General features: G+C 44.3%; 1 protein-coding gene across 5 annotated transcripts in view; it reads left to right on the forward strand.

Annotated features, from left to right (window-relative positions):
- Positions 1–511: 511 nt before the first annotated feature.
- PRMT3 (protein arginine methyltransferase 3) overlaps positions 512–27,412 on the forward strand; it is a 123,786-nt gene continuing 96,885 nt past the window's right edge. For 3 of the 5 annotated variants that reach the window (XR_003853231.1, XM_029582560.1, XM_029582563.1), the window contains exons 1-9: positions 512–573; positions 663–765; positions 1,548–1,630; positions 3,206–3,255; positions 4,743–4,845; positions 7,632–7,785; positions 8,571–8,715; positions 13,135–13,200; positions 16,347–16,468. Coding sequence is in view for 4 of the 5 variants with exons in the window: in XM_029582560.1 (XP_029438420.1) it covers positions 558–573; positions 663–765; positions 1,548–1,630; positions 3,206–3,255; positions 4,743–4,845; positions 7,632–7,785; positions 8,571–8,715; positions 13,135–13,200; positions 16,347–16,468 (842 nt within the window). In the remaining variant the exon portion in view is untranslated. The remainder of the gene's footprint in view (positions 574–662; positions 766–1,547; positions 1,631–3,205; positions 3,256–4,742; positions 4,846–7,631; positions 7,786–8,570; positions 8,716–13,134; positions 13,201–16,346; positions 16,469–27,412) is intronic. The other 2 variants (XM_029582562.1, XM_029582561.1) reach the window with 2 other exon arrangements.

Here is a 27,412-nt window from a genome sequence, read left to right on the forward strand (position 1 = left end):
CCCTTTTCAAAAAGACATAGCTGAACTGGAAAAGGGACAGAGCAGGGCGACAAAAATGGATCGGCTCCCCAGTGATGAGAGGCTGCATCGGTTAGGGCTCCTCAGCTTGGAACAGAGAGGGGCTGTGACTCAGATTTAGAAAAAGCATGAGTGGGGTGGAAGGGGGCGGTTATTTGCCCTTTCAAACCAAACTAGGACTAAGGGGGGCATTGCATGAAGCTAAGGAAACAAATGGTAGAAAGCACCTTTTTCACTCAGTGCGCAATCCTTTGCCAGAGGAAGTGGTCAAGATGGCACTGTGGGATGTAAGCGTGGCCTGGGCAAGCTCCTGTTTGCAGCCGGGTAGACAGGCACTGTCTCACCCCGAGCGGCGCTGCTCTCCCCGGGCGTGGGAGGAACTGGAAGGCGCCGGGAAGCCCTGGGTTCGGGTTAGCCGCCTGGCTCGGTTGCCGTGGAGACGACGCCCTGCGTGCCGGCGACGCCCTGCGTGCCGCTGGCTGATCCCGGAAGTGCAAAGGAGGGTGGGGCCAGGGAGGCCGGTGCCTTGCGGTCCCAAGATGGCGCAGCGCAGAGGTGCGCACGTGAGCGGGCGGGAGATGAGGCGCTGGAAAGGGCTCGCGCCGTTGCCCGTTAACGCTTTCTTGCTTTTCCCTCTGCTCTAGGCTCGGAGGAGGCCAGCGACGATGAGTTGCCGGGGCTGTCAGACAGCGGAGAGGACGAGGAGCCCAGCGGCGCCGTGCAGACCCGGTGCCTGTTCTGTGACCGGTTTGTAATAAGCCGACTCTTAAATCCAAGCTAAACTATAGGCGTGCATCGCTTATTAGTAGGACCATGACGTGATCGGGTCGTGCTGCTTTAAGTAATTAAGTAAAAACAACAATGACTGTTTTGGAGTTGCAAATAGCTTGTTGTGCATACAATCTGCAGCGATTTCCTACCGGCTTCCGCAATAGCGCTGCAGTGCTCTCTATGTACTGTTTATACCGCTCCACAATAGAGGTTTACAGCTTTGGATTCTGGCAGCATCACTTTAGCCATGGTGCATACCAGTGGTAATTTATTTATTATTTATTTAACATTTTTTATATACCGAAGTTCTAGCAACAATGTTGCTAATCACTTCGGTTTACATATAACATTGGAGTGACTTAACAAGTGTGTCTTACATGGAACAGGAAAATGAACTTGGAGAAACATTGAATAAATACTAATAACATTAAAACAAAAACAGTAGTAATAGAAATGTTATATACAGGCGATTAAAATGAATCAATTATGAATAAGGTATCTGCAAAATAGACAAGAGGGATTGGAAAATTAATTCTTTAGTTGTTGAGCTAAGAGGTATTATATGGCATAGACCTGGAGGAGGGATTTGTGAATAGTACTCAATCGGAGGCTTGTAGGTAATTGGGTGAGAATATCTGTGAATCTGTGCAGAAAGCACACACACAAGATGTGCAGCGTGACTAGGAGCAAGGTGTTAATGAACGGGCTCTGTTTAGAGTGGAAAGTAAAAGTTTTGTTTGTTTGTTTTTTTTGTTCAGGTTGTTCAGTTCTGCTGAAGATATATTTTCCCACTGTAAAGCTGAGCATGAATTTAATATCAGCAGCATTGTCCACAAGCATGGTAAGTTATTCTGTAAGGTGAAAGATGTATTGATGACTGGTGGCCCTTAGATGGAATTATTAAAAAATAATAATAATTTTAAAAGTAGCTCTTCAGCCTGATTTTGCTCTGATTGGGCAAAGCTAATATATTTATATATTATTGCATATTGTTCACTTTGGAGTTGTTATAGTTTATTATTGTTATTATATTATTAAGTCTATATCTCAAGATACATTTTGCAGGATGGATACATTTTGAGATGATGATGTGTGAATTATCTAGTAAAGGCTGTTCAGATTGAAGAATGTAATTTGTTTTTATTTTACATGTTCATTTTAGAACAATGCTGGAGCAGTCTGATAGGTGTTCGTGCCAGTAAATGTGATACTGAAAAGTTTTTGAGATGGAATTATAAAGTTTTGGCCCCATTAGTGTCTTCGTCATAAGCATAAAATGAGAGAGAGCACCCTTTTAATAAATAAGGCTCTCTGAATGAGCAAAGATGGATAGTAGATAGTTGTCTGAAGTTAACTGGAAAGAAAAGGCGCTAAGAAAGAAGTTCTGTGTTGCTTATTTAACATTCACATGTTGTGGAGACTGCGTAAGTCTGCGGAGCCTCGAATTAAGGAGGTTTGGTAGATCTTCAAATGATGAACCCAATTCTGAAGGCACAGGTTCTTACTTAGGAGAATGAGGTTCACAGCCATTCATTAGTCTCCTCCTCCTCCTCCTCCTTCCATTGCTGCTGTTCCACGTTTAATGTCAATCATTGGTCTTCGAAGTGGTGCATGCTGTTGTCATCCGTCAGGAGCTGGGAGCTACACTATGATCAGAGGGTGTTTTCTCTGATAGTGGGATCCGAGGGTTGTCCTGTTAGCCTGGGCAAAACTGACGGAGCACACTGTTAACCCGCCACTGGACGCGCATTTTCCCTTACCCCTTATTCAGTAAGGGGCCGAAAACAAGCGTCCAATCCGACAAACCTAATAGCGCCCGCAAATGCATGTTGATGGCCCTATTAGGTATTCCCGCGCGATACAGAAAGTAAAATGTGCAGGCAAGCCGCACCGGGAAAGTGCACAGAAAAGCAGTAAAAACTGCTTTTCTGTGCACCCTCCGACTTAATATCATGGCAATATTAAGTCAGAGGTCCCAAAACTTTCCAAAAGTAAAAAAAAATAAATTAAAAAAAAAAATTGAAGTCGGCCGGCAGCTGTCGGGTCGAAACCCGGACGCTCAATTTTGCCAGCGTCCGGTTTCCGAGCCCGTGGCTGTCGGCTCGAGAACCAATGCCGGCAAAATTGAGCGTTGGCTGTCAAACCCGCTGACAGCTGCCACTCCGGTCCAAAAGGAGGCGCTAGGGAGGTGGTGCAGTTCTCCTGCCTGACTGATGCAGGACACATTTTCTTTATCTTGGCTTCTGCTTTAGAAATCTGCTCTGCAGTAGTTACAATTAGCAAGTTAAACTGACTCAAGAAAATAGGAAAAAAAATCAGTTTTTCTTTCTTGGATAAATGAATTGAAAATGGTTTGGACTATAAGGAGCCCTAAATATAAACTTGTTGCTATATAAGCTTTTTTTTTTTCTTTTAGCTCTTGATTTTTATGGCTACATTAAGCTAATAAACTTCATTAGATCTCTGGTGAGTAATAGTTCCAGTTTTTATTCTGTGTTTTTTACCATGCATTTAAGAAAATGTGTGTGTGTGTGTGTATATATATGTGTGTATATATATATATATATATATATATATATATATATATATATATATATATATATACATATATATCTTATGTTCTTACCTGGCAGGATCCCAAAATACAGAAATAAACAGCACCATACAATTTGTGTGTGTGTGTATGTATATATATATATATATATATACACACACACACACACACACATATTATATAGGTCTATATAATAATATATGTATATATAATTTTAAACTAAGTTAGTATGGTGCTGTTTATTTCTGTATTTTGGGATCCTGCCAGGTAAGAACATAAGATATGCCATACTGGGTCAGACCAAGGGACCATCAAACCCAGCATCCTGTTTCCAACAGTGGCCAGTCCAAGTCACAAGAACCTGGCAAGTACCCAAACATTAAATAAATCACAAGCTACTATTTCTTATTAATTAATAGCAGTTTATGGATTTTTCCTGTAGAAACGTATCCAACCCTTTTTTGAACCCAGTTACACTAACTGCTGTAACCACATCTTCTGGCAATGAATTCCAGAGCTTAACTATGTGCTGAGTGAAAAAGAATTTTCTTCAGTTTGTTTTAAATGAGCTACTTGCTAACTTCATGGAGTGCCCCCTAGTCCTTCTATTATCTGAGAGAGTAAATAACCAATTTACATTGACCTGTTCAAGTCCTTTCATGATTTTGTAGACCTCTATCATATCCCCCTTCAGTCGTCTCTTCTCCAAGCTGAACAGCCCTAACTTCTTTCGCCTTTCCTCTTAGTGCAGCCGTTCCATGCCCCTTATCATTTTGGTTGCTCTTCTCTTTGCTTGTGACCTGGATTGGCCACTGTTGGAAATGAGATTCTGGGCTTGATGGACCTTTGGTGTGACCCAGTACGGTAAATTTCATTTTCATTTATGACTTCCTAAGTGGAAAATAGATTTACAAAACCATTAACTACACTCCTGCTTATATACATTTATGGCCAGAAAGCAGAGCTGACCTACTGCTTCATTCCTAGCACACCCAGTCCTGTATAGTGTTTGCTAAGGCTGGGTTCCATCCAGAAATGGCATTTGCCATGCTGGATTTCCAGCCAAGATGCCATCCCACACACAGTATGTTCTGGTTTCCCTGGTGAGGGAGGAAAACTATGTATTTTTGGGTAAAGCCCACTGATTGTAAGATTCCCCAGCTGTCCCGTACTCTGTAGCAGCGTCTGTGTCTAGCTCCGTGCCAGTATCTGCGTTCTCACTGCAGCCAGGTTTGACAGGTAAAGTTTGATCTGTTTAGCCTCCATATCTTCCTGTTTTCCCAGATCTATGCCGTGCAGCACGTGAGGAAATATTTTTGGATACTTAACAAGATAGAGGCAAATTGTCACATAATTGAGTTTAATTTGCCTTTTTTCTTTTTCATCTGCCTGTGTACAGCAATGCACTGCCCAGTATTTGAATTCTGTCTGTAGCCCGGTTCCTTGGGAGAAGGAAGAATATTTGAAACCAGTTTGGAGTGATGATATTTTACTGCAGTTTGGTAAGATTTGACAGGGTCAGTCCAATTATAGTGAAAGTTAATCCTGGCTGGAAAAGATTTGCTCCCATTTTGTCCTTGTGATTAAAAAAAAACAAAACCAAATGGCCTTCACTTTTACTTTTGAATCAGTTCTTTTATTTTGTTAGTTTTTATGATTGTTTTGTTCTTTGTGCTTTCTAATTTATTTATTGTATTTATGGTAAAATAGTGTTTTGATTATTTATTTTGTGACAGGCTAGTTTTCTAATTTCTCAGTTTTATGTTCAGATTTTCCCCATGTGCCTGTTTTGGTTTTATTTTTGTGGCGGTGTGCTTCTCTTGTGTGTCTAGTTTATACTTCTCTAATGATAACATAGAGCTTGGGCTGCATCAGGGGCTTTTTGTGAGGTTGGTCAATTCGTGCCTGATGTGTGTGTGTGCAAATTAACATGCAACAGTTCAAAATGTGGGGCTGGATGGGCTTTAAGGATAGTTCTTCACAAGACCAGTAAGTGTGAGAGAGAGGATTTTAGTGAGTGTTGAACTTTCTGGAGATGGCCAATACATCCGTTTTTTGTTTTTTTTTTCTTCAGTGTGCCCTCTAATGCTTTCTTAATGTTTCCTACAGTCTATAGTCAGTAGGCCGGTGAGCTGCAAAGTTACCCAGTTAATCTAGCCCGGGTGTTCAGCTGAATATACCCAGAGAAAGTTTCCCAGGTAACTTTAGCACAGGCATTTTTCCAAGCAGACTTATTTCGTTAACTTTAGCCAGGTAAGCACTGAATATCGGCGCTCGCAGACTAAAATGTAACTCTGCCCCAGCCCGTTCTCGTTATCTGGTTGAAGCTGTCATGCAGTTCGGGCGTGAGCGAGGAACATCTGGCTCGTAGCTCCCCAGGGTTAGAAGTACTGGGGGTTCAGTATGTGACGTTGGTACTGGAGGTCTCCTTTCTGCTAAGGGAGGCTCGTGACGTTGGGGCACACGCACCAGAGCCCTCCCAACGCTCGAGAGGGTCTCGTGAACGTAGACAGATTCTATTTAAGGTAATTACCTAGAAGTGGAAAATAACTCAATGTGTAGCTTCTATTAAATAGATTCAGAGATTCCCATGCATCCCTTTCCAATTAAATAACCCTATTATGCAAATTGTAATTGATATGGTTCCTAATGGACAATAAAAAGGTAGCTTCAGGGGATATCAGGTTAACCATCAGCCTGAGGAGAGGAGGAGCAAGATGTGAGCACCTCCTTGCACGGGACTGACGATAGCACTAGAAAGGGGAGAGGGCGCTGGGCCTGGTTTAACCCTGCTTCTGATTTCCCTGAGAATATTAGAATGGAGGTCACTTGGCATCTGCAGGGTCTTCAAATGCTGACCACCACCAGGAATGGCACAAGAACTTTACTTCTAGGTGGCTCCTGGAAATTGGCACCCAAGGCCCTTGTTAGATATTTTGTATGGAAAGGACGGGGGAGGGGACGGGAGACTGATGTGCATGGCAGAGAGTTTCCCAGTGCCCGATGGGCTCGTTTCTCTCCCGAAAAAGCTGCAAATGTCCTAGGGCCTAATGGGGCATTCCCTGCCTCATCCATCCTTTGGTTTGTGATCGGATGTAGGACTAGGAGCTTCAGAAGCCTTGAAAATATCAGGAAGGCGACATTTGTAAAGCTGCTGGAGGTGCTCTTCCCTTCCTTTCAGAGGGACAAGGTGGCGTTAAAGGAAGCAGGGAAATCAGAGACGCCTGGGGCACAAACGAGCAGTGGCTGATTCCTCCCACAGAGGGCAAAGGGAGAGAAGGAACAGAACCAGGCCATTACAGTTTGCTTATTGGGTTTTTTTTTTTTAGGATTCATATTTTTGGTTCACTGTTAGATCTTTTCAGTTGAATAGCTTTTCTGTATTTGAAAGGGGAATTTTCTAAGGCGACTGCGGCTTGTCCATGAAACAAAAGACGCAACCACAAGACTTAAATAGTGCAATTTCTGTAAAAAGGGAATTAAAAGAACTGTAGAGTGTAAACACAAGGAATAAGTTTTCCCTTCAGTGTAAAAGGGCAGATCTCTCTCTGGGGAGTTTATTTTTAAAAGATTTGTATCCTGCTTCTACAAGGTTTTGAAGCAGGTTACATTCATAAAATTCACAGTGAAATCAGAAACATGGAAGACATTTGATGACAATGGATTACTACGGCATTCAGAGGATTAAATGCTGCTTTAAATAAAAAAAAGTTTTTAATAGTTTTTAAAATGTTGCCTTATCCAAAGTTAGCCTGATTTTCTTCAGGCAGAGAAATCCACAACAATGCACTGGTATGTGCAGCCATATTTTGTAATATGATGGCTCTTTTTTTTTTTGGCCACATAAAGGTTTAAACCTCTAGGAGTTTATGCTTGAGTCCTGTCTTTTTGTACTGTAGAACCAACAAGGATAATCATCGTCCCAAACTTTGTTTAAAACAGGGGTTGTTATCTGAGCTCTGGGGACACGCCCTAGCCATTCAGGTGTTGAGGATATCCAGAAAGGAATCTGCATGTAGAGGTTTGCATGCACTACCTTCATTGAATGTGGCTCTATCTCATGCCTATTCATGGTGGATATCCTGAAAATATCCGATTGGCATGGTGTGCCCCTGGGACTGGATCGAGAAACCCCTGACGTAGCAGCTTGGCTTAATGAATTCATCAGCTAGGTCAAAAACTGCTTGCCGGGCCGGAGTCTGCCACGTAGCACCTGCTGCTCTCACTTGTTAATGCAGTGCTCAGTTTTGAGGGTCGTGGTCACCTTGGCATTCCCTTGTGTCCTCAGATGTGGACGAGCTCAATGACTCCATGGCCGTCTCCGACCCCGGGTGGTCCAGCGGTGACGCATCGATCGTCGAGCGACTGAGGCATGCGGAAAACCGGGCGCAGGCCGCGGAAGCTAACCTGGCCATGGCTCTGGAGGACCTTCACAAGATGAGGTAGTTTAGCGCTCGTGTGCGCAGATACCGGCTGACTTTTTTTAATTTTTAAACCGTGGTGATTCCAGAGTTCTCAGTTATAACCACATTGTTCTGTCCTTTGCTTTCTATGACTGACAGTTCTGTGTCATGAGCATTTGAATAACGTACAGCTGAAGAGCTTGCCAGTGCGTGTCAGGTTTTACTGGAAGGGATTTAAAGCAGAAGGTGTTATGAAATAGCATTTTATGTGGGGGTTCACTAAAAATCCTGCAACTCAGTATAGGCATAAATTGCACGATTCTCAACCATTCAAGGTGGAAACTCAGTCAGCCACTTTAGCAGCGAGTCCAGCTCCAGGAAGTCAACTTTCAAATGCCTTCTTTTAGCCCGAAAATTGGGATTCTTGGTTCTGTTTAGAAAGATGCTGTTTTGCTAAAGACTTGAGTAAATATCACAAAAAATGAATCCACCCTTGTAAGTAAGATTGTTCTTTTTTTATACTGTTTGATTGCATCTGTACCCAAACAGACTAAGCTGTAGCAGAACTAGAAATCCGATTGACGTTTCATTTTTGGTAATCGGTATTGTGGGTGCAGTTATTTCTGCGTAACTCTAATCTGGAAATATCACTTCCCAGTGGTGTGGAGATTTAGTCGCAGATGGGTTCATTAGGAAGAGGGTGAAGCCAGCAGAGGGCGCTGGAGCACGCTTCAGCCTCTCTGCGGTCGCGCTGGCTATTGCACTCTCCTCTGGCCCTGGTCCTGTAAGCTTGTCTCAAGGGCATCTTTTCAAATTGATTGCAGGCAGTTTGCACAGGATTTTGTGCTGAATGCGGATGTCAGAACCACTGTGGCACCTGCCAGCGTCATAGTGGGCCTCAGCGAGGAGGAGGATGGCACCTACTTCGGCTCTTATGGGCATTATGTGATACATGAGGAGATGCTGAAGGTCAGAGAGTAATTGTGCACATGTTCTGATGGGTTAGGGGTGAGGGCATAAATGGTTCTATTTCCCTGTATGACCCCCTTCTGTGCCTGCTAACTTCACTGGGAGAAAGCACACCCTAGACAAAGCCTTTTCTGGTTTTAAACACAGACATCCTGAATTTAGACATTTTGTAAAATATCACATTACAAGAAAACTGTTAGCCTTAGAATAAACACTGGGGAACTGGGGTTTGATGGACAGTAATAAGCTTCCCTGGGATCCGTAAGATCATACTAATGACGTGTTTTAAGAGTTCTCTTTCTGGGAGAAGGTTGTTGCCAGATACGGTTGAAAGCACTAGTGTAGCTTTTTATTCAGCAGCAGTCGTGACCTTGAAACTGAGCTGCAGGGATAATCTGGGGAGCAATCTTTAGAGAATTGCTTTTTACAGTACAGCATCTCGGTAAACTCCAGAACATTACGTTTATGTATTGGGCCAGCAAAACTGCACAGAAAGGGGAAAGAGCGCACAGATTTGTTAAACCTGGAAATCACTTCAGTGCTCCAGAAGACCTTGTAAGGCAGATTCTGCTGCAGAGCCGCGAGCCAGCTGGCAGCGTTCCATGACGGCAAGACCCAGAGAAACCCCCTCCATGTGTCCGATCAACCGAGTAAGGTTAAAGACATGCAGTGCCTTAGCGTTGCCCCTTATTTGTTAACTTTTTTTTTTATTTCTCTTCAGGGCGCAAAAGATACGCAGAAGCAATTGAATTAGGTTTTCCTAATCACATTTGCCTCATTTGAAACCTCGGATGTCATGGAAATGGTGGGGGTGTGGGTGTTGCGTATAATTGATTAGGGAAGTAATAACACGCACCTACGCACGAACACACAGTGTGGAAGGATGTCTGACTGAGAAACGCACGCGTCCCTCAAATCTCACTGCGCTCGGTTGATGAACAGGAAGACTGTGAAGGGCAGCGGCATGTCCCGAGAAGACCGAACGGCGGAGATCGTGATTGATTAGGACGGGATGGTGAGGACGTGAGGCCGAGCCATCGTCAGTCCGCTTCCCCGCTTTAACACTGAGCCCCCTTGGAGTTGTTTCAGCAGATCCTGTTGTATAGATTACCAAAGGCGCGTTAGTTAAAATGTTCAACGCATTCATCAGCCCTCCTCCAAATACCCCAAGGCTATGAAAACAGCAGAACTGAAATACATTCTTCAGTTTGTACTTTGAATTGCTTTGTTCGTTTTACCTGTGCACAATCAATTCTAAATACCTTTTTCCTAGTAATTCTTTTTGAAAAGATTGGCAGTAAACAAAAATCCCACCACTTCCTTGCAGCTTCATGCAAAAGCCGTGGAATATTAATTGCATCTCACGATCTCACGTTAGGCCTTTTACATTATAAATTGCCCATGTAATTGTTCCCAGCCTCCAGCGGCTGATCTTTGTCCATCTGCAAATAATTCAAGTAGAGGGTACCATGGAAAAGAAATGACTTGCAAGGTAGTTCAAAATAACTTTATTTCAAAAGCTGCCAGGTGAAATGAAAAGTTTTTTTGTTTCTGTGACAGCCTGGGAGCAGAGTAAGGGAGAGAGTTGCATTCAGGAAAGGCACTTTAGAGCTGTGCATGTGTGGATCTGAGGTCTTGTTGAGCGGATCAGTGCCTTTTGGCGTTCCGCATTGTCCCGTTTCTGGTCCTGGGCGCTGACCTGCAAGGTTAATCTTTGCTTTATCCACTAGTCCTGCTCTCGCCTCCTGAGTGAGTGTGCTGCAGTGCTTCTGTGCCGTACACTTTGTCATTTAAACATATGATGCTTTTCTGCACGTTGCTGAGAGAGCTTTTTGGTTTTTTTTGGGTCCTTTTTTAGTGCTTGGGTCCCCGTCAGTGTGAGAGTTACTGGAGCAAGGAGGAATATTTCTTATCAGAACAGTCAGGTCTTGTAAGCATATTACAAAGCAGATGTTCAGAGTCACGACAGCGAAACTTTGTTTTAGAATATCTGTGAGAAGGGCCTAAATAATGCAGTTGATTTTCTTGAGACCCATCCCTTTTATCTCATTTAGGAGCCTGGTTACTGGTCTGTGACACACAGTAATGTGCATTTGGTGAATATTATGGGAGCTGCGTATTAACATGCGTCATAGGTTAGTAAATAGATCCCTTGCAGGCACTTCGAAGCAGGAGACTTTGTGGCACCTGCAGTCATTAAGAACTTGACGCAATCCGTACATGGAGTAGTAAAGCCATAAAGTGCAGCGAGATCAGCAAAGCAAGTAGGTTATTAGGAATGATTAGGATAGGCATGGGGAATACCATAATGCCTCTGTATTGCTCTGTTACCATTATACCTTGGATTCTGACCGCCCCCATCTCCAGAAAGATAAAATGGAACTAGAAAAGGTACAGAGAAGGTGCAACAAGGGGATGGAACGGCTCCTCTGTGGTGAGAGGCTAGGGGACTCGCCGTGAAACTGTTTGGTACCAGATGAGAGTTCAAACAAGTCAGGGAAAGCTCAGCACACAATGAAGTTTATGGAATTTGTTGCCCGAGGATGTGGTCAGGACATCTAACAGAGAGCAGGGTTTAGAAGGGGTGTGGACCAGTCCTGTAACCCAGGTAGACTTGCGAGCAGCCAGGAATGGATTTACTCTCCGCCATCTGCCAGATATTTGCAACCCGGGAGAGAGGGTGCTGGGCTCGATGGGCCTTGGGTCTGACTCGGCACCGCATCTCTCATGTTGTTCTTGTGTTGCGGGTGAACGCCCCGACAGGTTTAATTCCCTTGCGACGTTGGCTGTTGTGCGGATGGCGGAGTTGAGGATTTTATGCGGCCCAGCAAGCACAGCTTGGGCCTCGTTCACTAAGCATTTTTTTCCCCATAGAATGGGAGCGGTCTTTTCAGTAAATCGGGTCCACAGGTGGTTGGGAACCGAGCAGCCGCGCCCGTGCTTGCACTGGAAGTCTGCCAGCGTCTCTCGCTCTGGCCGTCCCGGGCTCATTTCTTTAAGCAGTCCTGTTTGTGCAGCGGGGATGATTTACTGGCTGGCTTGTGGCTGCTGTTTCTCTGCTTCATTTGCTGTTAGAGCAGCTTCTCGAAGGAAACCGAGATAATAAATCAAGCGTTAGGTGCTCAAGTGGTTTGCATGAAACGGTGGGGGGGAAAGAAAAATACAAAATAAAAAATTGAACAAAAAAAAGTACAGAGCCCAAGTCACAGATGAGGAGCTGCTTGTTGGAAAGATTTTTCTTCTGTCATTTTAATATATTACCACTTGAGGGGCTCATGCTTCAGGTCCCAAACTTCATTTAGGTTGCTTTAGCTTTAATTACCAGTGGAGGTCATGCAGGGATGAAGGAGAGAAACAGAGAATTGAGGCAAATAAGAGTTTGGAAGCACAGACCTCTGCGGAAGATTACATGTATCCGTCAGCCTCTCCGTCAGTGCCGATTTGCAAATCAGGAGCCCTTTCCGTGCACTGTTACTTCTAGAGAGAGAGCCACGGTTTTGAAATCGACGAAAACCATTGCTATTTTAAAGAGCGCTTTCTTTAGCCTGCACGGTCGTTGAACCTCTGGTTGTAATTCTCTCTCTATTTTTTATCCTGCTAGTAAAGTCCATTTCTCTTCACGTTGATGGTAAAGCATTTTGTGTTTATCTGAATTAAACGTGCTTTGCCCCGTGCTTTGTTTGAAAACCCTCTTTCCTTCCCCTCTGTGCCGTCAGCGGAGAAGGAAGAGAAGCGAGCTGAGAACGCACTGATTAAAAAATTAATTTTTTAAAAAAAAAGCAGCTCCTTTATTTATTTAAGGCAGTGGGGGTGGGGATGGCCTTTAGGGAGGTGAGAGGGAATGTTAGGGATCTCTTTGGGTGGGGGCTGTGGGATTAGCAGATATTATTCAGAGATATTGGGGGGGGGGGGGTGCGGATATAGACCAGGTGTGAGGAGTTAAGGCTGCTACGGTGACCTGCACAGGAAAGGACCGAAAAAAAGAGAGAGAAATCATCAAAGCACTAAATAAGTAATAATAAAGGTAGATTTACCCTTTGGGGAAAAACATTTGGAGGTTGCCAGCATTGTGAGGAGAGACCCCTAGTCCAAATGTATAAAGTTTTGAGTGTTTGTTTTTTTTTAAATATATTTTTGCTAATTCAGTGTTTTATATAACGCTTAAGTAAAAATGCAAAGCTAACTTTTACGTTATAAAATTTGCAGTAATTGCTTGTGGGAACATCTTTCATTAACGGTTTAAGAATGAATAAAAGATCGGACCGCGAGCTGTCCACCCTTCCAGAAAGAGACGAATGCAATTAATGAACCAGACTGTGCTAGCGCAGTATCTGCTAATTATTGTCCCATGAAGACTGCCCCCCCTGCAGACTGAATGTGGATTTATTTAATTTTTTTATTTATTTTCGTTTTCCCCAGGACAGAGTCCGCACAGAAAGCTACCGGGACTTCATGTACCAAAACCCGCATCTCTTCAAGGACAAGGTAGAGCTGGAGAGGTTAAGGCAGCGGGCGGCCCTTGCGGGCTCAGGCCCTGCGAGCTGAGCATCACTGTGACAGGACGTGATTTAATGCGCCTTGGCTTTATTACACGGCAGAGTGTTCTCCAGCTGCTGGAGGATGCGGCAGGCTGATAACAGAAATACCCATCAGTGTTGTCTTTGTTCTGTATACTCGCTCCTCTAGTGCTCATTAATTATGGTGACATGGCTAAGTTAAACCTTTTCTTCTTCACGAGTCTCTTATTTATTTATATAGAGGGGAATCTACTTCCAGGAGACGTGATTTACGGCAGTTCAAGTGAATTTTCAGACCCTCCCCCCCCCCCCCCCCCCCCCCCCCCCGAGAGCCATTTTCTAAAAGGAAGGCACAGAATTATTTCTGTTGAAAGGATTAGATAGAAGCTGGATCTGTCTGGCAGGCTGCAAGTATAGTAAGAACTAGAAGTCCTGGGGTCAGTGCAGACAGCCCTGCAGGTCAGTCTCACCGACCGCGATGATAGAATTTGACTAGCAGTTGAGTCTGTCCGACAGGCTACAAGTACAGTAATAACTGGAAGTCCTGGAGGAAACGCAGACACTCACATAGCCGGGTCTGTCTGCCAGGCTGCAGGAACAGTAATAACCAGAAGTCCTGGAGGAAACGCAGACACTCACATAGCCGGGTCTGTCTGCCAGGCTGCAGGAACAGTAATAACCAGAAGTCCTGGAGGAAACGCAGACACTCACATAGCTGGGTCTGTCTGCCAGGCTGCAGGAACAGTAATAACCAGAAGTCCTGGAGGAAACGCAGACACTCACATAGCCGGGTCTGTCTGCCAGGCTGCAGGAACAGTAATAACCAGAAGTCCTGGAGGAAACGCAGACACTCACATAGCTGGGTCTGTCTGCCAGGCTGCAGGAACAGTAATAACCAGAAGTCCTGGAGGAAACGCAGACACTCACATAGCCGGGTCTGTCTGCCAGGCTGCAGGAACAGTAATAACCAGAAGTCCTGGAGGAAACGCAGACACTCACATAGCCGGGTCTGTCTGCCAGGCTGCAGGAACAGTAATAACCAGAAGTCCTGGAGGAAACGCAGACACTCACATAGCCGGGTCTGTCTGCCAGGCTGCAGGAACAGTAATAACCAGAAGTCCTGGAGGAAACGCAGACACTCACATAGCCGGGTCTGTCTGCCAGGCTGCAGGAACAGTAATAACCAGAAGTCCTGGAGGAAACGCAGACACTCACATAGCAGGGTCTGTCTGCCAGGCTGCAGGAACAGTAATAACCAGAAGTCCTGGAGGAAACGCAGACACTCACATAGCCGGGTCTGTCTGCCAGGCTGCAGGAACAGTAATAACCAGAAGTCCTGGAGGAAACGCAGACACTCACATAGCTGGGTCTGTCTGCCAGGCTGCAGGAACAGTAATAACCAGAAGTCCTGGAGGAAACGCAGACACTCACATAGCCGGGTCTGTCTGCCAGGCTGCAGGAACAGTAATAACCAGAAGTCCTGGAGGAAACGCAGACACTCACATAGCCGGGTCTGTCTGCCAGGTTGCAGGAACAGTAATAACCAGAAGTCCTGGAGGAAACGCAGACACTCACATAGCCGGGTCTGTCTGCCAGGCTGCAGGAACAGTAATAACCAGAAGTCCTGGAGGAAACGCAGACACTCACATAGCCGGGTCTGTCTGCCAGGCTGCAGGAACAGTAATAACCAGAAGTCCTGGAGGAAACGCAGACACTCACATAGCCGGGTCTGTCTGCCAGGCTGCAGGAACAGTAATAACCAGAAGTCCTGGAGGAAACGCAGACACTCACATAGCCGGGTCTGTCTGCCAGGCTGCAGGAACAGTAATAACCAGAAGTCCTGGAGGAAACGCAGACACTCACATAGCCGGGTCTGTCTGGCAGGCTGCAGGAACAGTAATAACCAGAAGTCCTGGAGGAAACGCAGACACTCACATAGCCGGGTCTGTCTGGCAGGCTGCAGGAACAGTAATAACCAGAAGTCCTGGAGGAAACGCAGACACTCACATAGCTGAGTCTGTCTGCCAGGCTGCAGGAACAGTAATAACCAGAAGTCCTGGAGGAAACGCAGACACTCACATAGCCGGGTCTGTCTGCCAGGCTGCAGGAACAGTAATAACCAGAAGTCCTGGAGGAAACGCAGACACTCACATAGCCGGGTCTGTCTGCCAGGTTGCAGTGACCGAACTGTCTAGCAGCTGGGTCTGCAGGAAACGCAGGCAGTCACATAGCTGGGCCTGTCTGGCAGGCCTCGCAGTGGGCTACCTAGGAGGCCAGACATTCAGTCAGTGGCCACTTGGGCACTGGTAGCTATTTACATCCGAGATGCGGGAAGGATGAGGTGCTGGGTGTGAATTAAGTGGCAGATCCTAGTCTAAGGTGGTGCAGTTATTTTATTTTATTTAAATTTGTATCCCACCCATAGCAGACCAGCTCTACTAAGCAGGTCATTTATTTAGCAAACATAACGCCGTGAAGCCAAGCAATAGCATCCTCGATAACTAATTTGCCTTGCTAATCCATTTCTCAGTTTATAGAGGGAGACGCTCCTTCTTTACAAAGTGAGACGTAGTTTGTGTCTCTCTTCGCGTGCAAGGAGGGGAGGATGAGTGAGATCAGTCTTACACGCGGTCCCACTGTAGGGCCGGCAGCAGTGTGGCCCAGAATAACTGGAGAGATTGGACAGGTTGGAGGTCTTTTCCTGCCATCATCTGCTGTGTTACGATGTTAGACTGCGGTCAGAGTTAAACGTAGCCTGGACCCGATTATGTGCTTTCACAGTGTTCTTTCTTTTTATTGTTCTCCTCGACCCAAAGGTGGCGGAAAATGAAAAATAACTGGGCAGACTGGTTGTGCCAGTCACGTTTTCATGCACTGTTTCCCACTTGGCGCTATGTGTTCTCTCTGGTGCCATTAGCACGAGTCTGGAGTTGATTGTTACTCTTCAAACTGTTATGAACCAGTTGACTTGCTTCCAGCGGGCTAAGGTTGACCGTCCCTGAGCGAGAGCGATGATCGTTGTAGTGGTAGGTTGATGGAGGTTATGCAGGTATTTAAAGAAGTAAGAATCCAGGGATGATGGAAGGCTAACATGCAATTATTTTGCTGTGCTAGGTAGTCCTGGACGTCGGCTGTGGCACCGGTATACTTTCAATGTTTGCTGCCAAAGCTGGGGCAAGGAGAGTGATTGGCGTTGACCAATCTGAAATCATTTACCAGGCCATGGACATTGTTAGGTGGGTAAAGTGTTTTTTTTATAAATGGTTAACGCTGAGCAAAAATGAACACATCCTGTGCTGTTGTAATTTTTATCATCGTTTTTTTTTTGGCCATTGTCTTGTTGAAGGCAATGGAACCTTAATTATTTTATTTTTTATTTATATAGATTTTTTATATTCCGCTTTTCACACTTTTGTCAGCATTTCAAAGTGGATTACATTCATGTACTGTAGGTATTTCCCTATCCCCAGAGGGCTCACAATCTAAGTTTTGTACCTGAGGCAACAGAGGGTAAAATGACTTGCCCAGGGCCACAAGGAGCGACAGTGGGACTCGAACCCTTGCAAACACAAGTGGATTAGACAAAATCTAAGGAAAATCATTCAGATTAAAACACACTTGATTTTTGTTTTTATTGTTAATGCCTTAAGCTATATATGTGAAGTTTTCTGTGAAGGATTGAACAGTTCCTTGCTTGAACAAGAAAAGAAAATATGAAGATGAGAATGTAAGAATGTTCAGCCTGCTCTGATGAGCTGAAATAGAACAACCGTTCATAATAGCTGAAAGTCGTTATGCCAGGATGACCCTCTCTCCTGTCAGCATAAAGAAATATCTTAAGAGGACGATTTTCAAAGGATCCACACGCGAAGCTCTGCCTAAGTGAAAATCCGCCTTCCCCCTGCTGAGCACCTATATCTAGGCCGATGCAATATCTGTGCGTAGAAAACGGGCGCGCGGTGTCGAGTGCCCGCTTTCCTAACGCGTGCCCAGCCACCTCTCCTGGGCGCGGGATGCGACATTTTAAATGAGGGGGTCGTGCTAAAAACGCGGCGCCAGAGAAAATTGTGCACTTCTAGCGCCTCCTCTGCGTCGGGGGTGCAGAGGAGAGGTGGCTGTCGGTGCGGGCTGGGAAAATGGACACTCAATACGAGCGCACGTTTTCTCGCGCTGCCGGCACAATATACGCGCACAAAATGCACGGCCTGGACCGGTTAGCTTTCGCGTGTATATTGAGCCCCCAGAATTATTTGTTTTCCCATGTTTTTTTTTTACCTGAATCTTTCTGTGGTTCCTCCTTAGAATCGCGACGATTGCAGTAGGTGGAATCACAGAGAGCAGGATTTTTGCTCCTATCAATGAGCGGCATACCTTTTCGTCAGCCCCGCGCTGGTGTAAAATTTGCCGCGTTGCAATGGGGTGCGTTGGCCGTGCGGGAAATTTTTTAAATCGTGGTTATTAGTTAATAGTGCTCATCTACGTGGAATTTACGTGTGATGAGCGCTATTAGCTACGCGGTTGTTTGGATGCGTGGTTTTGGACGCGCTAATCCCCGTATTGCATCGGTGGTTAAAACGCCCACCCAATCGCGTGTTAAGTCGTGCGCTAGCCGCAGTGCGCGGTATTGCATCGGCCTGTAAGTGTCCAATTTAGGGCGGGCCCTGGGATGGAGGCTAGATTTGAGGCGAAGATTAGGCAGTTAGAGGTCTGGCAGCTCTGCGTGAGGAGATGTGAATGCATTTCATGTGCCTTCACTGGGTCACCTCCAGGTCTCGAGAGCATCGGGGCTTTTCAGCAGAGTGAGGAAGCAATGACAGGTTAAAAAATTTCTTATTGGATTCAAAACTGCTGGTTTAATGAAAGGGATTCATTGTCGTTCTTTGGTTTCACTTGGCATGAATAAATGCATTAACAGTAGTAAAGGACAGGGTTTCAGAGCCGAGCACCAGTTGCCACTCTTATCTATTGGATGGAATCCCAGTTCTGACTTTCTTGGGTCTGTAAAGTTGTGTGAACGCCACATTTATTTGCAAGTTGTCAGTCAGATTTGTCAGTCAGTGGCCAGAACTTCTTCCCGTCCCCACTGATAGAGGGAAAGCAGAGATGGAGTTAGACACTGGACTACAACCAAGCCCGACTGTATGCTTGGGAGGCTTAGTCATGATATGCAATGGATTCATTTTCATATTACCCTAGCTTGGAAATTTATTAGATTTTTGTATCTCTCTGCAGGTCTCCCACTGAATTATCTCTCTCCACTACAATCTGTTCAAAATTCAGCAGGCCGACTTATCTTCTGCCAATCTCAGGGCACCAAAATAACCCTGCTCCTCAGGTCAGCACACTGGCTCCCCATCCTCTTACTCACCTACAAGTGCATTTGTTCTGCAGCTCCTTATCTCTCCCTAAGCCTTTCCTTGTGAACTCCACTTATCAGACAAGTCACTCTTATCTCTCCTCCCCTCTTCTGTTGCAGCTCGCCACGCTGCGCATTCCACCTTGCTGTGCTGAATGCCTGGAACAGACTTCCTGAGTAGCTGCATCATGTTCCCTCTCTGGCCTTATTCAAATGCAGTCTAAAAATCCATCTTTTTGAGGCTGCTTTTAAAAATTAATTCCTGGTTCTCTCTTGCTGGTTTTAACCATTTTCTTTAATTCTCTTATTTGACTTGTTGACCTTGAATAGATTGCAAACTCCTTGGAGCAGGAACTGTATCTCGTGTATTTGTACAGCTCTGCAAATGTCTGGTAGTAGCCGTAGTATCTTTTAAAGCTCACATAGCTTTACATTTTAAGTCCTTAAGATCTTATCGCACCTAATTAGTGAAACAACCCATGTATGCCCTTAAAAATGCCAGCAAACTGCACACATGCTGCTGTCTCTGCCGTACCATTTAGAACCCCGGCATGTACTCTGAGTCCCTTGGCCCTGTGCTTCTGAGGCAGAGGAGAGGGGATTAATACTCCCAGATTGATGTAAGGCAGATACAGAAAATCTTGTTAGAAAATGCTTGCAATATTTCTTGTTCCTGAGTCATTGCAGCTTGTTGGGTTATTGCATAGAGTGTGATGTTTATTCAGCATCACATCAAAAAACAGACGGCATGTTGGTGACCGTCTTTGGTGCCATATAGATGGAGTGGGAGAGAGGTATACATGTTATAAAGGGACACATGAAACTATTCAGTATTTCTGCAAATGGGTACTGGATGTCAGACGAGAAGTATCTGCACTGGAATTTCACAACATTCTTTGGGACATGTTCATGATGTCTGCTTGCCACTCCCAGTACAAGAAGCAGGCAGTGGAGTCTACCTTGATAAGGCTTCTCAAATTGAGGGCTATAATTCCAGTACCGGCACCCCAGGAAAATATGGGGCGTTATTCCATCTGTTTCATCTTATCCAAGAAGGAGGGTTCCTTTCGCCCCATCCTGGACCTCAAGAGTGTCAACAGACAAGTTCAGGTAATTCATTTCCGCTGGAAACTCTGCATTCCGTGATAATGGCCGTACAACTAGGAGAGTCCCTAACCTCCCTGGACCTCTCTGAGGCCTATCTTAATATTCCAATCCGGCAAGAACATCAGCGTTTCCTAAGCGTTGTGGTACTGGGCCACCATTATCAGTTCCAGGCACTGCCCTTCCGCCTGGCCCCCGCCCCCAGAACATTTTCCAAGATTGTGGTGGTTGTAGCTGCGACACTGAGGAAAGAGGGAATTCTGGTGCACCTGTACTTGGTTGATCCGGGCGAAGTCATTGGAAGAGAGTCTCCGTTTGACCAGCAGGGTGACGTCCCCTGCTTCAGGAGCTTGGTTGGGTCGTAAATATGGACAAAAGCAGCCTCAAGCCCTCCTAGTCCTTGGAATATCTGGGAGTCTGGTTTGATACCAAGCAGGGCATGGTCTTCCTCCCGCCTTCGCAGATAAGGAAGTTGATATCCCAAGTGCATCAATTGACGAACATGATACGCCCCCAGGTGTGGAGCTGTCTTCAGGTTCTCAGTTTGGCGTCAACCCTGGAGGTAGTACTGTGGATGAGGGCACACATGTGACCACTTCAACACTCTCTACTGTCATGTTAGAACCCGCTGACTCAAGACTATTCAATTCGTCTCCACCTACTGATGGAAGTATATTCTCGGCTCCAGTGATGGCTTCAGGAAGCTCACCTGGGCAAGGGTGTAAACCTGTCCCTGCCGAACTGGCTGGTCCTCACGACAGACACGAGCCTCTGGGATTGGGGAGCTCACTGTCAGGAACTGATGGCCTAGGGTCATTGGTCCAAGGAAGAAGCACTGTGGAACATAAACCGCCTAGAAGCCCGGGCAGTCAGATTGGCGTGTCTACAATTCAGCCATTTACTGCAGGGTGAGGCAGTCTGCGTGATGTTGGACAATGCAACAATGGTAACCTACATCAGCCGCCAGGGAGGAACAAAGAGCCAGCAGGTGTCTCGGGAGGTAGATCTCCTTATGGAATGGGCGAAATTGAATCTACAGATCTTGGCCTCCCGCATTGCAGGAAGAGACAATGTCAGAGCAGACTTTCTAAGAAGGGAGAATCTGGATCTAGGAGAATGAGCGTTGTCTTCATCTAATATTGGAGTTTTTGGTGGCACCCTCCTTTCGGTCGCTATGAAGTTTGTCCTTACGCCTGTTAACCCTGAAAACAGTGTTCCTGGTGGCAATATGCTTGGCTCGTCCCATCTCTGAACTACAGGCATTGTCATGAAGGGAACCATTCCTCTGGATGACACCAGGAGCGTTACAACTTCATACTGTTCCATCCTTCTTGCCCATTCCATAGCTCGACTATGAAAAAATGTGTTCTCCAATTTGTTTTTAAATCTACCACTTGTTAGTTTCAAGGAGTGTCCCTTAGTCCTAGTCCTATTGCAAAGGGTAAATAGATGACCCCTATTTCTTTTTTTCCCACTACCTAATTTTATAAACTTCTATCATATCTCCTTTTCAATTTTCTCTTCTCTTCTCTAAGCTGAAGAGCCCTAACCAGTTTAGCCTTTTTTCGTAAGAGATCTGGTCCATCCTCTTCATCATTTTTGTACCTTTTCTAATTAGAACATAAAAACTTGCCATACTGGGTCAGACCAAGGGTCCATCAAGCCCAGCATCCTGTTTCCAACAGTGGCCATTCCAGGCCATAAGAATCTGGCAAGTACCCAAAAACTAAGTCTATTTCATGTTACCTTTGCTAGTAATAGCAGTGGCTATTTTCTAAGTCAACTTAATTAATAGCAGGTAATGGACTTCTCCTCCAAGAACGTATCCAATCCTTTTTAAAATACAGCTATACTAACTGAACTAACCACGTCCTCTGGCAACAAATTCCAGAGTTTAATTGTGCATTGAGTGAAGAAGAACTTTCTCTGATTTAGTTTTAAATGTGCCACATGCTAACTTCATGGAGTGCCCCCTAGTCTTTCTATTATCTGAAAGACTAAATAACCAATTCACATCTACCCGTTCTAGACCTCTCATGATTTTAAACACCTCTATCATATCCCCCCTCAGCCGTCTCTTCTCCAAGCTGAAAAGTCCTAACCTCTTTAGTCTTTCCTCATAGGGGAGCTGTTCCATTCCCCTTATCATGTTGGTCGCCCTTCTCTGTACATTCTCCATCTCAATTATATCTTTTTTGCGATGCGGCGACCAGAATTGTACACAGTATTCAAGGTGCGGTCTCACCATGGAGCGATACAGAGGCATTATGACATTTTCCGTTTTATTCACCATTCCCTTCCTAATAATTCCCAACATTCTGTTTGCTTTTTTGACTGCCGCAGCACACTGAACTGACGATTTCAATGAGTTATCCACTATGACGCCTAGATCTTTCTTGGATGGTAGCACCTAATATGGAACCTAACATTGTGTAACTATAGGATGGGTTATTTTTCCCTATATGCGTCACCTTGCACTTATCCACATTAAATTTCATCTGCCATTTCGATGCACAATTTTCCAGTCTCACAAGGTCTTCCTGCAATTTATCACAATCTGCTTGTGATTTAACTACTCTGAACAATTTTGTATCATCTGCAAATTTGATTACCTCACTCGTCCTATTTCTTTCCAGATCATTTATAAATATATTGAAAAGTAAGGGTCCCAATACAGATCCCTGAGGCACTCTGCTGCCCACTCCCTTCCATTGAGAAGATTGTCCATTTAATCCTACTCTCTGTTTCCTGTCTTTTAGCCAGTTTGTAATCCACGAAAGGACATCACCACCTATCCCATGACTTTTTACTTTTCCTAGAAGCCTCTCATGAGGAACTTGGTCAAACGCCTTCTGAAAATCCAAGTATACTACATCTACCGGTTCACCTTTATCCACATGTTTATTAACTCCTTCAAAAAAGTGAAGCAGATTTGTGAGGCAAGACTTGCCTTGGGTAAAGCCATGGGTATAGACAGATTTGAATGATAAGTTACAGGTTATAGGTCTGCCATTTAATGTTTGAGTTCCTTTAGAATTCTGGGGGTGAATACCATCAGATCCTGTTGATTTGCTACTACTTAGTTTAGCAAATTGCACAATTACTTATTCCAGATTCGCACAGATTTCATTCAGTTCCTCCAAGTATCACCTGGAAAAAATGTTTCAGGCATGGATGTCTCCTCACCATCCTCTTCTGGAAAGATTGAAGCGAAAAATTTGAGGCCAATTTTAAGGGTCCTGTAGAACTGGAGGATCCACTTCCATTCTTGGTTATGGCTTGGCTATTGAAAGACCAAGGTTAGCAAGGAGAGGTTACTCACCCTATGTGATTAGTACAATGTTGCATTCTAGAAAAGGTTCTACTTCTGTCTTTTATATAAGAGCTTGGCGTATGTTTGAGGAATTTTGTAGGAATAGGAATTTATGTCTATGGATTGCACAAATAAGGGATATTTTCACCTTTTTTGCAGTAGTTTGGATAAAGGTTTAGCATTAAACTATTTGAAGGTGCAAATAACTGCCATTTCTTGCTTTTGGGGGCAAATTAATGGTAGTTTGATTTCTTCACACAGGGATATTTCCCATTTTTCTAGGTGGAGTAAAATATATACGTACTCTTACCAGATCGGGTTTTCCTCATTGGAGTTTTAATTTAGTTTTTCAAGCATTATCTAAACCGCCTTTTGAGCCTCTAAGTCAAGCTACAATAAGGGATTTGACTTTTAAAACAGTCTTTTTGATAGCAAAATTACTTCTGCAAGGTGAATTTCTGAATTACAGGCCTTGTCATGTCTATCCCCTTTCTTGAGGTTTACAAAAAAATTGGTTATTTTAAGGGCAATTCCCTCTTTTCTTCCTAAGGTAGTATCTTCTTTTCATATTAATCATCTTGTTCTACCTGCTTTTAACAAGGGAAAGATTTAGGCTCATTAACAATTCTGGGTGTTAAGAGAAGGACTAAAAGGACTAGAAGGACTAGACTAGAAGGGCTAGAAGGCATTCCATGAAGTTAGCAAGTAGCACATTTAAGACTAATCAGAGAAAATTTTTTTTTCACTCAACGCACAATTAAGCTCTGCAATTTGTTGCCAGAGGATGTGGTTAGTGCAGTTAGTGTAGCTGGGTTCAAAAAAGGTTTGGATAAGTTCTTGGAGGAGAAGTCCATTAATGGCTATTAATCAATTATACTTAGGAAATAGCCACTGCTATTAATTGCATCAGTAGCTTGGGATCTTCTTGGTGTTTGGGTAATTGCCAGGTTCTTGTGGCCTGGTTTGGCCTCTGCTGAAAATAGGATGCTGGGCTTGATGGACCCTTGGTCTGACCCAGCATGGTAATTTCTTATGTTCTTATGTTCTTAAAGTTTTACCTTGAGAAAAATAAGGATTTTTGTAAGTCTGAGAGATTATTTATTGTGGACCAAGAAGGGGAGAATTGGTTTCAAAGACTGCGATTGCTAGATGGTTAAAAAATGTCATTTTTTTCCGCGTATTTATTGCAGGGTAGAAAGGTACTTAAAATGAACAAGGCCCATTCAACGTGGGCACAAGCTTCATTGTGGGCCGAAAGATGCTCAGTAAATCCATTGGAGATATGTAAAGCAGCAACATGGATTTCTTTGGGAACATTTGAAAAGCATTATAGGTTGGATCTTCTCGCTAGCATGATGCCATCTTTGGTCCGTCTGTCTTGAAAGCGGGATTGTAATCCACCCACCCTTAGATGGGCTTTGGTATTTCCCCTAGGTTCGGGACTGGTGGAGCAGCAGGAAGAGCAAGGAGAAATTGTCTTACCTGTTCATTTTCTTCTCTTTAATTCTGCTACACCAGTCCAGTACCCCCACCCATTATATATAAAAGGATAAGAGTTTGGACAAAATTATATCTAGCTGTTTTCTTATTTACTGAGTGTTGCATATGTTGACTTGGCTTCCTTCAAGAAAGAATTTTATATAAAACTTGTTATTTTTTGTTATCTTCAGCTTATTAGGCTTTGGCACTGCAAGATATATATTTGCAAACAAGTTTTATTTTTGTCTATTCTTTTATTATTTGTTTTCTGATATGTTGTTAATTTTTAGCTAAATTGTCTGACTTAGTTCTAGAGGTCACATGTATTCTGGTGATGTCTCAAAAAAAAATAAATAAGAGAACTCTGCCTCCATGTGTGGTGGATGAAAGGATATTCCCATAGGTTCTGGACTGGTGTAGCAGAAGGAAAGGAAATTAACAGACGAGACATGATTTCTCCTTATGTTGTAGTTACATTGCATTAATACCTAGTTTATAAATAGTTGATTTGTGCACAAATTGTCTTTTAAGAGCATAAATCCTGAGTGTACAGGATCCCCGCACTGTGAACTCCAGGTTCTGCCCCATAGATTAACATTTACCCAAGTAACTTTCTCCAGCTCTGACCTGGAGTTATATTTCCAGTGTTAAGAAACCAGGAGTTGAACCTACATACTTTTCTGCATCGGGGAGCAATAGCTAATGCCTTAATTAAGAAGAGATTCAAATGCAGGAACCTTAATTTGTGTGCACATTTTTTTTTGCATACGACTCCTTGCTGCCTCAAAAGTAAAATGTGTGTATGTGCTTAGGCCAAACCGTGCACACAGCCCCCTTATAACGGCAGTGGGGAGTGGAGGAATTCAGTCTATACTATCTTTATTTTGAGTCCCTTGCAGTCCACGGCTGTTCAAAAGTTCCCCTGGCTTTCCGCTATCCACACTATACAGTCCTAGTGCCCTTTTTTGTTTTACAATTAGGCTGTTAATGAGATTACCCCGTGGCCTTGAAAGCCAGGCAGAGAGGGAGAGCAAGAGATTGTGAGACTGAAGAGATAGCAGGAAAGGGGCATTGATAAGCATTACAGAGAAGAAATAAATGTCACTGCCAGAAATAATGATTCTGTCCTCCGTAACATTAACTGCCATGATGGTGGCACATGCAGGAAGATTGATTGTGTTCTGTAGAGAGAATGAAAAATCATTAAAAACTTGAATTGTTTAGTCATTAAATCAGCCTTTTTTTTTTCCCCGTTTATAGCCTGCAAAACAGAAGGGTGAGAAGACAGCAGTCTTTCTGTGCAGAGCATGCCTCTGTTTTAGACAGGCTTCTGTGCATGGTAACAGCAGAACACCGCAGCTAAGAAACCTGGCAAATTATGTATTCCTCGGGTACCTTTTTAAAAAGAATTTTCGGCTTTCAGTAGCTGCATTACGAATGAGAAGGAAATATATGTGGCTCCGCAGTCCTGGTAATTTTGCAGTTGAATTTTATTGTGCAGAAGTTGCTTCGCTACTCTTCCCCCCCACACGCACACAAAAATTTGCATGGCGGTGCCGTACTGAAGCCTGACGTGGTGTGCAAGCCCCCCCCTCTGCTGCGTGCGTCTGCCGAGGAGCTGCGTCAGGATCGGGGGGGAGTAGTAGCCGTGCCGTTCTGTGATGCAGGGGTGTGCAGTTGGCCAGATCGTCTTTCAGAATTAGTTATTCAAAGCACTCTCTGTGTTTGAGCACTAGGCTCGGTCTTCTGCCTGCATTTCTTCGTAAGGCACTTCTTCATTGCAATGCTAAAAGAAATTTTGTTTAAATTACAAAAAGTGATGTTTTTTTCTATTTTGAAGTTTAGAACAGTGCAAGGAATAAATTATACACCTTCATATCAAGATTTGCCAAAATTGTGATCCTTAGTTCTCCAAACCATAGGTGTGTGCCATGGCTCCCTTATCACCAGACATTTTAAGGTAGATCTTTGTTAACCCATTCGGCATTAAAATGCCATCCACTGGGTATCGGTCATTGACGTACTTTAAAATCATTTTAGTCTCATCTCAGCCAGTTGTATTTGATGCGCAACAAAAGCTGGTGCTGGCATTTCAGCTAATGTTAATGCATTTCTTTGAATTACTAAGGGTTATCCTTTTACAAAATGGGTGAACTTCTATTTGTGAGGATTCCCTTTGTGGGGGAAAACTGCTGGAGAGCCACTTCAGGTTTCAAGCTCCCCAATTTACAAATGAGCAATTTAAGACACTGAATTTTTTTTTTTTTTTTTTTACACTGCACTGATTTTGTCATTACTGCACAATCTTATGCAGTCTGATAGTGTCTGTAAAATCACTGGATGCTAGCTAAATTCTCAGTCAGGTTGTGAAATCAGGGACCCACTGAGTCAGACTTGAAATGTCCTCTGCCATCCTCCTGTTTCTCTCCGTTCTGCAGTATCAGGCAGCAGCAGCAGAATGCAGAAAAAAACGGGGAAAGCTTAAACTTAGGACTGGCATTGCTGTGATTGGCAGCACCTGGCTGCCCAATAGTAACTTACAAAATACCTCCAAGAGGCATTTATAGAAAGGCGTATATTGTAAGGTGCCGGTGAATTGCATTATAGAGGGCCGTGTGTTAGCAGTAGTGGCCTGAGACCCAGGAAAGCCAGGATTCAGATCCTGCTGCTTGTGACCTTGGGCAGGTCACTTCATTCTCTCTTGCCTCAGGTACCGTCTTAGATTGTAAACCCTGTGGGGCAGGGAATTACTTACCCTACTGCACCTGAATTGTAAATCACGATGAGCACAGGCTTGCACAGGCGAGTCATTTTAAGTTTTGTAAAATCCAAAGGAGAAAAGCAGAAACCATGCTGCTGCTGCTGCTGATGTTGCCGACCAGCTGGCCGGAATGCACTGCATTCTATGCAGTGCATCTTTGGCATTGC

This window comes from Rhinatrema bivittatum, chromosome 17 (genome assembly GCF_901001135.1).
Source record: "Rhinatrema bivittatum chromosome 17, aRhiBiv1.1, whole genome shotgun sequence".
Taxonomy (NCBI): Eukaryota; Metazoa; Chordata; class Amphibia; order Gymnophiona; family Rhinatrematidae; genus Rhinatrema; species Rhinatrema bivittatum.